The 15,173-nt window shown below is 35.1% G+C and overlaps 1 protein-coding gene across 1 annotated transcript in view; it reads right to left on the bottom strand.

Annotated features, from left to right (window-relative positions):
* PRRG1 (proline rich and Gla domain 1) overlaps positions 1–12,574 on the bottom strand; it is a gene marked incomplete at both ends in the record, with an annotated part of 80,525 nt that extends 67,951 nt beyond the window's left edge. Inside the window, one exon of the mRNA XM_080718847.1 lies at positions 12,439–12,574. Within this exon, the coding sequence (XP_080574973.1) occupies positions 12,439–12,574 (136 nt within the window). The remainder of the gene's footprint in view (positions 1–12,438) is intronic.
* Between the last annotated feature and the right edge of the window lie 2,599 nt (positions 12,575–15,173).

Below are 15,173 nucleotides of genomic sequence, written 5' to 3'. Positions count from 1 at the left end.
CCATATCCTTCATCTTGGTAATGTCCAAAAAGTTTAATTTGAAACCATAAGCCAGACTACACTTTTAAAATAGATAAGAAGCCGGGCATGGTGGCGCACACTTGTAATCCCCGTGTTTGGGAGGTGGAGACAGGAGGATTGCGCAGGTTCGAAGCCAGCATCGCTGGTTTAAGAGACCCTATTTCCAAATAAAAAAGTATAAAATAGGTCTCGGAGTGTAGCGCGGAGGTAGAAGGGTTTTCAGGAACCCCAGTACCACCAAAAAATAAATAAATAAAACAGATAAAAAGAATTTGAAGAAACAGCAAAAGCAATAGCTTTTGCCTTGAGATTTTAGATGGTGAATCTGCTTGTACATAATTAAATGTATGTCATAATTGAGTGGACATGTACTAGGACATTTTGAGAGAAGTCTTGATCATGAACATGATACGCAGACTGCACAAATGTCATCCACAATTCCTTTGTCCCCTGCCATTCTCTGTTTAATGGCTAGAAAAGTTTTCATATTCTCTTTCAACAAAGGATGGACATTTGACCCAATTTTGATCAATGTAATATATGAAGAAAAGTCTTTTCAAGAAGATATACTTCTGGCAAACCCTTTTCAATTTGCCCCTTTATTCCTGCATGGAATATAGAAGTGAGGCATGAAATACAGGCACTGTAAAATTATGAGGATGAGAACCATGTGCTAAGCCTGGTAGATTGCAAAAATAGACACATATCCTTTAAGATATTTTTCCTTAACTATCTATTGTCAAATTTATTCTGCAAGATAATTCACATCTATTTAAGTTTCTATTAACACTATTACTATATTAGTGTTATATTGCATCCAAATGCTTTAATAATAATTGAGTGCTCAACTGCAGTGGAAAGAGAAACACATTAAAATAAAAAGCATATAGACGCTATAGTGTACATTAAGAGAAAACTAATTAGGCTAAATTTTACCTAGAAATGATATGAGGGCTTCAAAGACACATAAGAGTTTGGAAACATGAAGTCTTGCTAACCAGGAACAGAAGGGAAAGAACACTTTACTCTGCTCATGTGCAACATTGTCATTTCTATTTCCATATTAAAAAAAAGTGAGACCTATGTACAGTGCAATACAATATAACTTCTCATCTTCCAAAAAACTTACCAGAGCCAACATTTTGCCAAGACTCAGTAATTACCAAAATTACATAAAATCTGTCTTCATTCTGCTTATGGTCTAATGTACATCTTTAACACTATCTCAACAAATCATCTAGTCAAAAGTCAGTGACTCCAGAACTATATTTTAGATACACTGTTTTGTCTGGCCTGAAGTATGATTTTTCCAAGTACTCTGAACTAACAACTACTCCTGTTCCTTATCATGTAGTAATTACTTCACTCCTAGAATATAGAAGGACATCACATTGTCATTTGTGATCATTAAAAATCTCAGTGCAATTACAAACCTGGCAAAGATCCCAGGAGATCAAATCAATCCATTGTGTAACTCAAAGCTTCAAAGTCTCTGGAGACAATCAGGATCCAAGTACTTTAAAATTACCTCACCATCTAGTTACCTCCTTGGAAACTACTTCAGAAATGTCTGCAGCACTGGCTACCAAAGAAAACCAACTTAGGGCAAGTTCCTCCCACATACTAAAGAGCTACTAATTTGAGGGGAAAACTTTCTTTGTCCAAGCATTTTGCCTAAATTCATATAAGCATTACAGAATTCTAATTCTTTGTGCTGCTAATTCTAAAGCAAACTTTCTCCCTGTCCTTACCACATAGACATTTAGATACGAGGAAATCCCTTAAAAATATAGCTTCTTGCCTCCCATTTAATTGAAACACTTACCTACCTCAGAGATTGTAGAGAAAGACAAAGAGTAGTAAATTAATGTGGTCTGGTATAAAATCAACAGGAATTCAACTGTGTCCTCAAAAGAATCAAACAAAAAGCCATTATTTATAACTTATTCTTTCAGTATCATCTGGAAGAAATATCCTGCTGGCAATCTGTTAAAACAATCTTCAGCCTTATAACCTTGTTATTCTGGTCAAAATTTGTTTTTCACATTTTTAGTGCTCACTCATACATTTAAATCCTCAAAGCAGCTTGGAGCTCCGGATTTGAACCTGGGGTACCTGAGTGAGAAAGAGGCTGCACACAGGTTCATCTGTAGCTACGGGTTATTACAGCCAACAGCAAGATGGCTTCCATACCACTCTCAAGTCTTTTGGGATTCCCCAATCTGCCTATATCATAGAGCAGATGGAGATCTAGGACAAAGAACTGAAGGCAGTTTCTGAGTTATGATGCTCAACACTTGGATAAATACCAGGAAAGGTTTCCACACAAACATAATTTCTTTTATAATATTCACCCTGACAAGCCAATCCCAAATGTCTAAATTTAGCGAAAGATCAATAAGGCTACTTCAAAGTTTCCTATTTAATACTGAACAGAACCTACAGTAAGGCCTGTAAGTTGCCATAATGGTATAAAGACCCCACATATTCTCTTAATATGCATTAATCAGAGGATTAATGAGCCATAAGTCAACAGTGTTGCAAGTTATATTTTAATTAATTTTATATATCATGTGTGCAGACATATATTCCAGACAACTTTAACCTCTATATCAGAGAAACCTTCATTCCTTGCTAGTTTATATTCTAAATTCCATAATAACTTATATAAGCCCCCTAATTTCTATATGTATCATTAAGGTATTTGTGTTAGTAATATCATTTATTTTGGCTGTTACATGAGGTGGAAACTATGAAATTTATCTAATTACCTATTTAATTACCTATCTCACTATTTTCCATAATCCTAAAAGAAATTTTAGATAGAATACATCATTTAGGATACACAATTATAGGGATCGCCTTCAAATTAATTCATTTATACAGTACTATATAACAAATTATATCATGACAGATAAATCTTTTGCTTAAATTGATTTGTACCTACATGAATACAAAAGTATATTTAAATATTTTTAACTAATTATGTTTTTCTGAGATAATCAAAAGGTTAAGTGTACTTATTTTACTAATACTGAGCAACTTATTATGGTGAATCCATACTTAATGGATTCAGTTAACATTTATAAGATACCTAACTTTATTAAATATATAACATTTAGCCAGGCTGTGGTGCTGCATGCTTGTAATCCCATTGCTTGGGAAGCTGAGATCACACAGGTTCGAAGCCAGCCTCAGCTACCCTGTTTCCAAACAAAGTATACAATAGGTCTGGGAGTATAGCCCAGGAAGTAGAAAAGCCCCTGGGTTCCACCCTCAGTACGTATGTGTGTGTATATATATAAAACAATGTATGTGTATGTGTGTGTATACACACACACACACACACACACGTACACATTGTCTTGCTGTATTGTGCACAGCAAAAGAAAGCAAGCATTTGGTTCAAAACAAATATATACATATATATATATATATATATATATGTATATATATATATATATATATATATTTTAATTCTGCAGATTCACCAGAATACAGTCATACATGTCAATAACCCCAATACTTGGGAGGCTGAGGAGGATTGCAGGTTTGAGGACAGAACACAGTAATTTAGTAAGACCTTGTTTCAAAATAAATAAAAAATAGGGCTGGGGTGTAGTGCAGATATAGAACACCCATATGTTTAACACAGAAACCCCCAACACACACACCTTCAGATTCTGTGAAAAGTTATGCAAATTTTAACACAGTTTAGGAAAGCAGAATTATATAGATGCTCACAGGCTCTAAACCATTGTGCTTATCTCCAAATTTTATCCCTCCCATTTCCTATTGTATGAATAATAAAAGATTGTCAACTTACTAACAGTCAGTGAAGTGAAGGCACTTTCTAAGAGATTATTAAGTAAGTCAGAGATAGTTTTCATTTGTTTTGGTTGGTTGTTTGTCCTCAGCTAAATGTTCCTCAAACTTTCCATTTCTCGGTATGACGAACTGAGAACCTATAGCACTTCCTCCCTCCCTAGCACTTATACTTAGAAAATAATTATAAAGCCCGGATATAGTAGAAAAGATTAATGTTCTTAAGATACTGGACCGTGAACAGAAGCATATAGACCCTGAGAAGGAACCCACAATTTCTAGAAGGAATGCAGACAGCTAGCTATACAAATTAGGTTTTCATCACCTTGGCTTTTAGCTTGGGCTGAATGCAGCACTTGTGAACAGCAGCTAGTGGAAGAGAGGAAGTACTTGGGGGGAAAATCTCATTGTTTTCTGCCCCACAGAAGCAAAAAAGTTAAGCACCGTAAAATGCTGAACAGAGTATGGGAATACCATATGAAAGAGAGGTAGAGAGGGAATTCTCATATTCTTTTCTACTCCAAAATCTAAATCCTGAACTAAGTGTGTGTGGAATAAATGCAAAAGAGGAACAATTCTGAGCTGGGGGATGGTGTGCCTTTTAATCTAGGACTAGTTATATTCAAAATATACACAGCAGCAGTAGGCACATATGAAAAACCTACTTATTCAGTTCAGCCTTGCAAAACCAGATAAAATGAATCCAAGAAATCATGATTACTGAGAAGAGATAAAGAGTAAATTCTTAAACACTGTCTACTCACCTCTGACTAAACTCTGAATGATGTTTACACAGACCAGACTATTAATGGCCCATCCAAAAACAAAAACAAAAAATCTAAAGAAAGATAAGAGCTTCTGCTCAAATAATGGAGTTAGCTATTCTAGCCCAGCCAAGAAAACTAGGTTCCAAAACAAAGGAAACAAAGCAGCATGGTACTGGCATAAAAATAGACATATAGGTCAATGAAACAGAATTGAGAGCTCAGACATAAACCCACGCATTTACAGCCAATTGATTTTCCCCACAGGTGCCAAGAACACACAATGGGGAAAGGACAGTCTCTTCCAATAAATGTTGCATGAAAACTGGGTTATCAACATAAAGAAATATGAAATTAGACTTTTATCTCACAACATATACAAAATTCAACTGAAAATGAATTAAAAACTTACAGACAAGGCCTAAAACAGTAAGAATACTAGAAAACATCTTAGGAAGAAAGCTCTTTGACAGTGGCCTGAGCAATACATTTTTGGATATGACACCAAATGCATGGGCAACAAAAGGGAAAATACATAAATGGGATTGCTGCAGACGACAAAGCTTCTTCTGTAAAGCCAAAAAAAAAAAATAATCAACAGTGAATATACAACCTATGAAAAGGGAGAAAATATTTGTAAGTCATACATCTGAGGAGTTAGTAGCCAAAGTATACATGTATTTCAAACAGATCCACAGTAAAACAAACATCTTATTAAAAAGTGAACAAACAAGCTGAGTAGGCATTTTTCAAGAGAACACATACTAATGCCCAACAAGTATATAAAATAAGTGCTCAGCATCAATAATCTACAGGGTAATGCAAGTTAACACCACAATTAGGTGTCATCTCATACTTAGTAGAATAGCTATTTTAAAAAGACAGAAGACAACAAACAATTGATGGCAAGGATGTGGAAAAAATGAAACCTTTGTATACTGTTTGTGAGAATGTAACTTTTATAGCAATTCTGGAAAAGTCTGGAAGTTCTTTAAAAATTAAAAGTAAACTACCATATGGTCTAACAATTCCACAACTGTATGTTTATAGAAAGGAAATGAAATTGGTACATCAAAGTATTCTCATATTCATTGAAGTCGTATTCACATTAGATGTCATCAACATTAGATATTTTTCATGTAAAAGTAAAAGCATTGTCACTGGAAAAATTATTTAAATAGAAGATAAATGATACCAGATGGAATTGGCATAATCCAAAATGAATAATGACCATCAGACATGGTAAATGGCTGAGTAAATGAAAGAGTTTTTGTTTTCTTTTTTCTTTTGAATTTCTTATAAACCAAATAATTGTTTAAAACTAAAATGCTGCCGGCATGGTGGTGCACGCTTGTAATCCCCGCGCATGGGAGGTGGAGACAGGAGGATTGTGCTGGTTCGAAGCCAGCTACGCTAGCTTAAGAGACCCTATTTCCAAATTTAAAAAGTATAAAAATAGGTCTAGGTCTGGGAGTATAGCCCGGAGGTAGAAGGGTTTCCAGGAACCCCAGTACCACCAAACCCCCCAAAAACAAAAAAACCTAAAATGCTAATAAGAGTGTTATAGGATGTGTTTTAAATATAACTGTATTTATAACAAGAACAGGATTGTGGGACTCTAAGTTTGTAAGATTTCCATATTTAACTTGAAGTACCATATTTTTAACTAATTAAATGGATTATGTAAAGGTATGGCTGTATATTATAATCTCTAAGGCAGTCACTATAAAAATAGTGCCAAAAAGAATAGGTAAAATATCATGAGAAAAAATAAAATAAAGTTCTTCTGTTTTTGAGACAGGTCTCCCTATATTGCCTAGGCTAAACTTTAACTTGTAATCATTCTGCCTCGGCTTCCTGAATAGCTGGAATTATAGCATGTGTCACTGTGCCCAGTTGAGTTATTATTCGAATGGAACAGAAATAGAAAATTTATTCTAATACTAAAAACAGAAGCGTAGGAAACAATGAGAGATTAAAGAAACTGAAGATATGTAAAAAAAAATGTTTGGTCTAAGCTCAGGTATATTGACAATTATATTAAATACTATTTGATTAGACTACAATTCAAAGCAGAGATTATAAGACAAACAATAAAATAAAACAAACAATATGATGTTTGCAAGATACTAATTTTTAAATATAAAAATACAGGCAGGGTAAAAGTAAATTGAAGATATACCTTGCAAAGAGTAAGCAAAAGACTGGAATAGACATTTGTATCAGAAGACAGATATCAAAATCAAAAGTACATTATGTTAAGTGGGATTAGTCAGTCACAAAAAATAGAAAAAATCATATGCTCTTCCTAATATGCGGAAGCTAGGAAGAAAAAGGGTAAAAAAAATACTAAAAACAATCTAAATGCCCATTAGTTAGAGACTGGATAAGTAACTAGAAGATTCAATAAATACAATGAATTACAAGAACATAGTTGCCTCTAAGAGGTGCTGCTTAAAGGAGACTTTACCGTTTCTGATTTGATTTCTGGTGGCATTCTTACTTTGTCATTTTAATAAATCCACACATCTTCTTTTATAAAAAAATCAAATGTATTGTAAGAGATAAAATAGGACACATCGTAATTATAAAAAGGTTAACAGGAAGTCATCATAAGAATTTTAAAATCCATGAAACAAGCCGGGCGTGGTGGCACACGCTTGTAATCCCCTTGCTTGGAAGGCGGAGACAGGAGGATCGTGCAGGTTCGAAGCCAGCTGCCCTGGCTTAAGAGACCTTGTTTCCAAAAATTAAAAAAAAGTATAAAATAGGTCTGGGAGTGTAGCCCAGAAATAGAAGGGCTTTCCAGGAACCCCAGTACCACCAAAAAATAAAAAATAAAATCCATTAAACAAGAACTGACATAATTAAATGGAGAAATAGACAATTCAGCAATCATAAGTGGATATATTAACATTCCTGTCTTAGGAACTGAAATAGAAAAAATATAAAGATAAAGAAGTTCTGAGCACTTTCAGCAATACTGCCTTAATTAATACATACAGAACAATACACCCAGTAATGGCTGGAATACTCACTCTTCTCAGAGTACACAGTGTACTTAGCAGAAAAGTTCATATTGTATGCCATAAAACAAGTCTCAAAATAAAAAATTGAAACCATAAAGTTTGTTCTCTGACCACAAGTGAATTAAATTAGAATACAGATTTGAGGGACAGAGAACTACTATCTAGTTCATCTAGTTCAGTGACACATTAGAAAGACTCAGTAGGTTATACCCAATAGTACAATTTATTGAGCAAATAATAAAAAGTAAAAGCATCTGGAAAAAGTTATCAGTAATGCTATGGTTTGAACATTATCACAAAAATCATGTTAAAACTTAATCTCTATTATGAGATATAAAAGGTGGGACTCTGCCTTCATAAATGGATCAATGGATTATGATAATGGCTTATCTCATCTCAAAAGTTGGTCTGCTATACACCTTTTTCCCTTGATATGATGTCCAGCACTGTCTGGGTACTCTAAAAAGAGTCACATCCAAAAAAAAACCCCTCATCAATCAGATCTGTCCTTTGATCCTGGACATCCCTGCTTCCAGCACTGTCTGGGTACTCTAAAAAGAGTCACATCCAAAAAAAAAAAAAAAACCCTCATCAATCAGATCTGTTCTTTGATCCTGGACATCCCTGCTTCCAGAACTGTAAGTTAAATAAACCTTTTTAATTTAAAAATTACCTAATCTATGGGCTTCTGGTATAGTAACAGAAAATGAACTAAAACAACTGGGTAGAACTCAGCAACACAGACTTATTATAAATAATTTATCCCTAATATCAAAACACAAAGACATGTATGGAATATCTCTGCTGAGGGAAGTACAGAAAAGCACTTGAATGTTGGTTTTATGGAGGTTTGGCCATGTAATAACATATTTCTATGCACCCAGACATGGTTACCAAATCTCAGAAACATCAATCTTCATGTGTGTACAAAGCAATTATTTCAAACAGGTACATAGAGTATTGTCCATTGCTCTAGGTGTACAAAAAATATCAAACATTAAAATTAAAGAAAAACTTTCTGAGGACCACAATCCTAGGGGTTGGTCAAGAGTCAATCATGGTTCCAAGTTCCCTTGGAGACATAAAAGAGTTTTAAACCAGACTTGCTGTGCTAACATTTTCCTCAGAAATATAAATATGAAAACCGGAAAAATTGTACCTATTTTGAAAATAAGCAGCACAACTCTAAATAATCTTTGGATTGTAGAATAAATTACAAGAGAAAGTAGACAAAATTTTGAATTAAATGTCAATAAAAATAAAGCTTCAAAATCTGAAATGTTGTCAGCATAGAGCTTAAAAGAAAACAAAACTATAAATACTTATTTTAAAATGCAAAATTAACAAGCATTGTAGTAACTTTTTTAAATGCATGATTTAGAAATTATCTTCAATGTTGACCCCTATTTTTCCAGATATAATGTCAGAATCAGATTATTTAGAGATGTTTACATGGTGGAATTTTTGGATTCTTTGCAATCCAAAACATCATGGACTGAAGAGATTACGGAATTGATAAGAAGAGGCAAATCATATCAAAATTGTACCACTCTGAGTTGGCACAAACATGACTACCACTAAACTTTCTATCCTACCATATTCAGATGAGTATGAATAAAGGGGCAGCTTCAGAATTGGCATGGTCCTCAAACTGTATAAATACATTTCTCTTTTTTTATTAATTTATTTTTTTTATTGGTGCACTGTATTCATACATCATAGTGGGATACAAACTTTGGTAGACATACATGCACACATCGCCCAGTCAGCCCCCACCCGATCCCCACTCCATTCCCTCCCCATCCCTCCTTCCCATGCTTGGCTTAGTGGTTGACATCTACTTTTATAGCAATTTATCCAAAATTAAAAATGATAATCTCACATAACAGTTTCATTTGTCTGATACCAAGCTTTTGATGACTTAAAAATAACATTTCAATATTTCTTTTTGCTTTCTTTCTTACCAGAGAATATTTTTTCTATTTTTTAGGTGAAACTATCATATATTTATATATTTATTTTTCAGAAAAAAATCTATCCTAATATGGAATATGGACTCTAGATACCCAAAACGATCTTGAAAAAGAACAAAGCTAGAAGATATATATTTTCTAATGTCAAACCATATAAAGCTACAATAATTGAAACAGTTTAGTACTGTTATAAAGGCAGATATATAAACCATTGGAGTTAAATAAAAGCCTAGAGCTAAATTCTTCCCTATATTATCAAGTTATTTTTGACAAGGTTTCCACGAACATTTGGTGGAGGAAATAATAATCTTTTAACTAAATATTGTTGAAACATAATAATTACATGGAAAAGAATAAAGTTGGACCCTTACCTAATCCCATATACAAATATTAACTCAAAATAGATAAAAGACCTAAATATAAATCTTAAGACTATAAACTTTTAGGAGAAAATCTGGGTCATAAAACCTCACAACATTGAAATTGGCAGTGATTTCTTGGATATGATTTCAATGGCACAGGCAACAGAAGGGTATACAACTCCCTAAAAAATAAAATATTGTATATCCAAAGACAATGTAAACAGAGTTAAAAGTTACTAATAGAATGGGATAAAATATTTCCAAATGCTATATCTGAAGGTATATTAATATTCCAACTAGAAATCCTAAAAATTAACAACAATAAAGGCAAACAATACCATTTAGAGATAGGTAAAAGACTAACATAAGTAATGAATCTCCACAGATAACCAATCTTAGTTGTCTGTTGGATGGAAAATCTTGTTTCTCTGGTTCTGGTGTGTGTTACCTATTTCTTCTTTGTAGTTAATCTCTTTGAGTATTTTCTCTAGTGCTGGTTTTGAAGACATAAATTCCTTCAGTTTCTGTTTGTCATGGAAGCTTCTTATTTTTCCATCTAATTTGATAGAAAGTTTTGCTGGGTAGGAAATTTTTGGCTGGAAGTTGTTTTCTTTCAGAGTTTGGAATATGTTACTCCAAGCCCTTCTGGCTCTCATGACTTGGTTTGGGAAGTCTGGAGTGATTCTAATTGGTTTGCCTCTGAATGTCACTTGGCTCTTTGTTTTTGTTGCCTTTAAGATTCTCTGCTTGGCTTCCACATTGGTCATTTTGACAATTATGTGGCGTGGGGATCCTCTTCTCCGATCCTGTCTAAAGGGAGTTCTATAAGTTTCCTGGACCTGTGTATCAACCTCTTGCTCTATGTTTGGAAAATTTTCTGCTATTACTTCCTTGAAGAGATTGTTGATCCCTTTGTTTCACTTTCTTTTCCCTCCTCTATTCCAATTATTCTTAGGTTAGCTCTCTTAAAATGGGCCCATATTTCTTCAATATCAGATTCCTGCTGTCGGATATTTTTTCCTAGATTAGAAACTATGCGTTCATTTTTGGAATGATCATCTTCTAAGAGCGAGATTCTGTTCTCCATGTGGTCTAATCAGTTGTTTCAGCTTTGAATTGAGGCCTTTACTTCATTAATTGCATCCTTTATCTCTTTTTGGCTCTCTCTGAGTTCTTTTCGAAGCACCTCTATTATTTCTACAGTTATTTTCCTGATTTGATCTTCTAGAAATCTCTGATTTTCTGTTTTATCGGGTTCTGATGTTGTGGGGTTGTGGGCATTCATTGCTCCAGTATTATTCCTCTTTCCCATGATTTTGGAAGTTTGTGCCTTCTCTCCTTCTCTGGCTTCTTCCCTTGGGTCACTATGACTTTTTTTTTTTTTTTTTTTTTTTGGTTGTGTACAGTGTAAGTTCTGATTTTCCACATGGCTATCCAAATACCATTGAATAAGTTTTTCTTTTTCCTAGTAATTCTAATTATCTTTCATCAGGTACCTAATTTCCATGTGTGCCTAGTCTATTCAGGATCTATTCTAGTACATTAGGCCCTCTTTCTGCTCAGATGCTAGGACCACAGTTTATATATAGTAGGCATCTAGTATGTTTTAGTATATACTAGAAAGAGATTTTTCCTTTTAGGTTTTTTTTTTCATTGTTTGTGAGCTATTCCTATATGTCTACTCTCCTGTATAAGGTGCTCTGGATCTCGAGTCTAGTATCTCAGACCCCACTACTCCTTTACTGGGTTGTATCACAGAGTCTCTGACCCAGGGAGTCGATAGAGGCTGCTTTAAACTATGGGGCGTGCCAGGTTGCACGTTCTCCTATGGTGTGATATCTCTGCCACCACCACTCCCCCACTGGGTCAAGTCCCAGGAAGTACAGTACTGGGATTTCTCCCCTGTGGCCCGCAATTTGACTCATTGTTCTTGAATTCGCAGATGTAGCTGTACTGGACTCGTTGAATTCGCTGCTGCTGCCGCCGGTGGCAATATGGCGCCGCTGCTACACCCTCAGCCGTGAGGCTGGCTTATTTCTTCTTGGTTTTGAATTCCACTCTGAGTCCTTGCAGCGTGTGCTAAGCTCAGCCACTGGGAGCTTTAGATGTTCCCTGTGCTGAAAAGTCCCGCCTGGCTGTTCCGCAGAGGCTCACCTCGGCTTGCTGTAGCCGTCCGGTGAACTCGCTCCTGCCGCCGGCAATATGGCGCTGCTGCCACGTCTTCGGGCGCGAGGCTGGTGTATCTCCTCTGTGGCTCTGAGCTCTGTTCTCAGTCCGCTTTCTCTCTGGAGCCTGGTGATTTTTTTGTTTCTCTGGTGATGGTGTTTTCTGGCTATGAAAGGCGCTGATTTTGTGGTAATCTAAATACATTTCTTATGAGGAGGCCTCGCTATTTTCCTTGGTATATCAATGTGAGAAAAGCAATCCAGAGTAATTTTAATAGAAAGCCCTGGCCTCAGCCCACCTGCCAAACTGAAGGTCCCATTCTGCCTGGAACAATCACAAAGCACAAGGAGTATCTCACAGTACTCATACCAGCTGCATGTTTGGCCAATGACAGTCCCCACTGTGTCACAAAAATATTCCCAAAGCATCAACATGGTGACTAACAGGGATGCATGTATTACTACAGCAGCTGTTAGATTAGCCTGCCAAATTTCAATCTATTTGGCTGGTAAGGAGACAATTTATTACTTACATAGACAGAAAAAGCAAAATCAGCATGGTATCAGTTCCCTGAGTTCCTAGTATCACATGATGACACAAAACTGGAGAGGCCAAATGACCGACAGCCAAAGAGATGGATCATGATGCTGTTGAATAGCCATTGCTAAACTAAACTCAAAAAGCTTTATAGACTTAACACTAAACTAGTATTTGTACTCCCACAGTACATAAGGTAAAAATTCTTAAACTCAAAAGTAGGAAATGGTTTTATGGTAGTTTTCTATATATGATAGGACTGTGACACTGCCTCATAGTAGCTCCTAACCAGGCTTCTTATCTTCTTAGCTCTGGTAAGAATAACAGTGTTTCACTACAATTTGGAACCACCTATATGAAGTGATGGTGCTACTCAATGAAGCTTTCCTACACTATAATGAGCTTATCTACTTCTCTGTTAGCCAGAAATAGTATATGATATTCAATTCCAAATTTATCATTTTCTAAGATGGGAAACTGTTTCAGTCAGTCCCTGAATTAGTTAAAAAGAAAGTAATAATGGAGAAGTGTGAAGTTTTTAATAGAATATACTTTGTCACTTCCCATAAAATCTAATGCAATTAACCAAACAAAATATAGGTACACTGTAAGCCATGGGCCTATTTGTGGTAGTTATGTGCTTTGAACTGTGAAGAAAGCACTGTACCAGCTTAGTAACTTCCCTAAGCACTTATTCTTGATTCCGTGGAAGGATATTCTTAAGGTCTGATAATACTCCCCAGAATTAATGCTACAGTTTCTCTTTAAATCTAGTGAGATCAAATCAAAGGCTATTGTTCTTAAACAACCTTTGCGCTATAATCAGAAACATTTACCCCAAACACTGTGAGAACATGGGGCTATAAAACAAGCCCACGTCAGAGCTCTTTGGGATATTTTTTTCTACCTTAGTCCTGACTGTCTGAGAAACCTCCAACAAAATGAGTTTGAATCACATTTGTTTAAATATGGATAGAGAGAGAGACAGATAATGGACAATCAGATAGCAAATAAGATTTACCTATGCCAAAAGAGGCTGGAAGTGCATTAATGTCTGGACATCTTAATAAAATTTATAGCTTTCATCAATACTACATAAGGAGCTACGCTAAGACATTTTTTAGAATAAGAATGCAATGACTCTTATAAAGTTCTATTTAATATGGCTAAATGAAAAAGGAACACTTAAGAATTTTTTTGCCAACATTATACAGAGACAACATGTAACTTAAGGCCATTTGTGATCATTTATATACATTTTAAAACAAATCAGTCCTACCCAGTGAGTGATGAAGAAAAAAAGAAAAGAGAAATTCATATGCCATTGTAGTAATATAGTAGGAAAATATAACACCACCAGTTGAAGTCTAGTAACTATAGTTCAAGAAAGATAAATCATGGATAGACCCAGAGAAATAGGTAAAAGTTAACTGTACTTTGTCACTGGCAGATCCTCTGTTGAAGACTAAAGTAAAAGGAAAAAAGAATCTGCAAAACAACTTGTGGCCTATTATCCATCCATCTGGAAAAGAAATGGACAATGGGGAAAAATCTATACAAACCTAGAGAGCATTCTATGTATGTGAAACCTCAATGGAAATTCAAGAGACTATGATTGTTTTCACTAGTTTAAAGACTACAGATAGACAATCTGACATGCTAAGCCCGCAATGCAGCATAAAATCTTGAGGTAATTTACTAACTCAAATGATTGCTGTAGTCAATTAAATGTTAAATATCAAATGAAATGTAAGACGATTTTAATCCCAAGACTTACTTTTTAGATATAAGCTTGGAATTAGACCTGTAAAAATGATAATCAGAATACATCCTGTAACACATCATGCTTATTTAAAGGAGGTAATGAGAAAAAGGGCTCCCTCTATTTCCATCTTTATTTGTATCAGCATGGAAGAGTAGAACGTTAATTGGCAAGAAAGCATTGAAAGGTAGGAATTTTTTGGATGGAGTGACACAGATTACCACTAGCCCCTTAATTTAAGGCATTTAATACCACTAGCCCCTTAAGTTAAGACATTTAACTGCATAAACAGGACTATAATATTTCAAACATTCAGTGAAGGGAACCCCATGTAGTCATATTGATGTTTATTCACAGGTTGATTAGTCTAACCACAAAGCCTTCTTCCCATTTAAAATATGGGAAACAAAGTAGGAGAAGCAGATGCATAGTTTGAGTAGTAGGCAGGGGGGAAAGTTCTGTTTTAGACATTTTAATTTGAGGTAGGCATTCATGTATATATTCCTAGAACATATACATGTATATTCTCCAGGCAGAAAACAAGAGAATATAGATGCTTTTACCTCTGGCTAGTGGATTTGTGATTCTGGAAGAGAACTAGCACCAGTTAAAAGATTAAGAACTGAATATAAATGAGGAACACAAGTAGAAAACCAGAAGAAAGGCTAGACACAACTCATGGAAGTAAAATACATGTAACTTTTGAGAGGGTAAACAGTTTGGTATGTAGGGTG

Source organism: Muscardinus avellanarius (genome assembly GCF_963383645.1).
Source record: "Muscardinus avellanarius genome assembly, chromosome: X".
NCBI classification, from domain to species: Eukaryota; Metazoa; Chordata; class Mammalia; order Rodentia; family Gliridae; genus Muscardinus; species Muscardinus avellanarius.
This window is presented reverse-complemented; position numbering and strand designations above follow the sequence as displayed.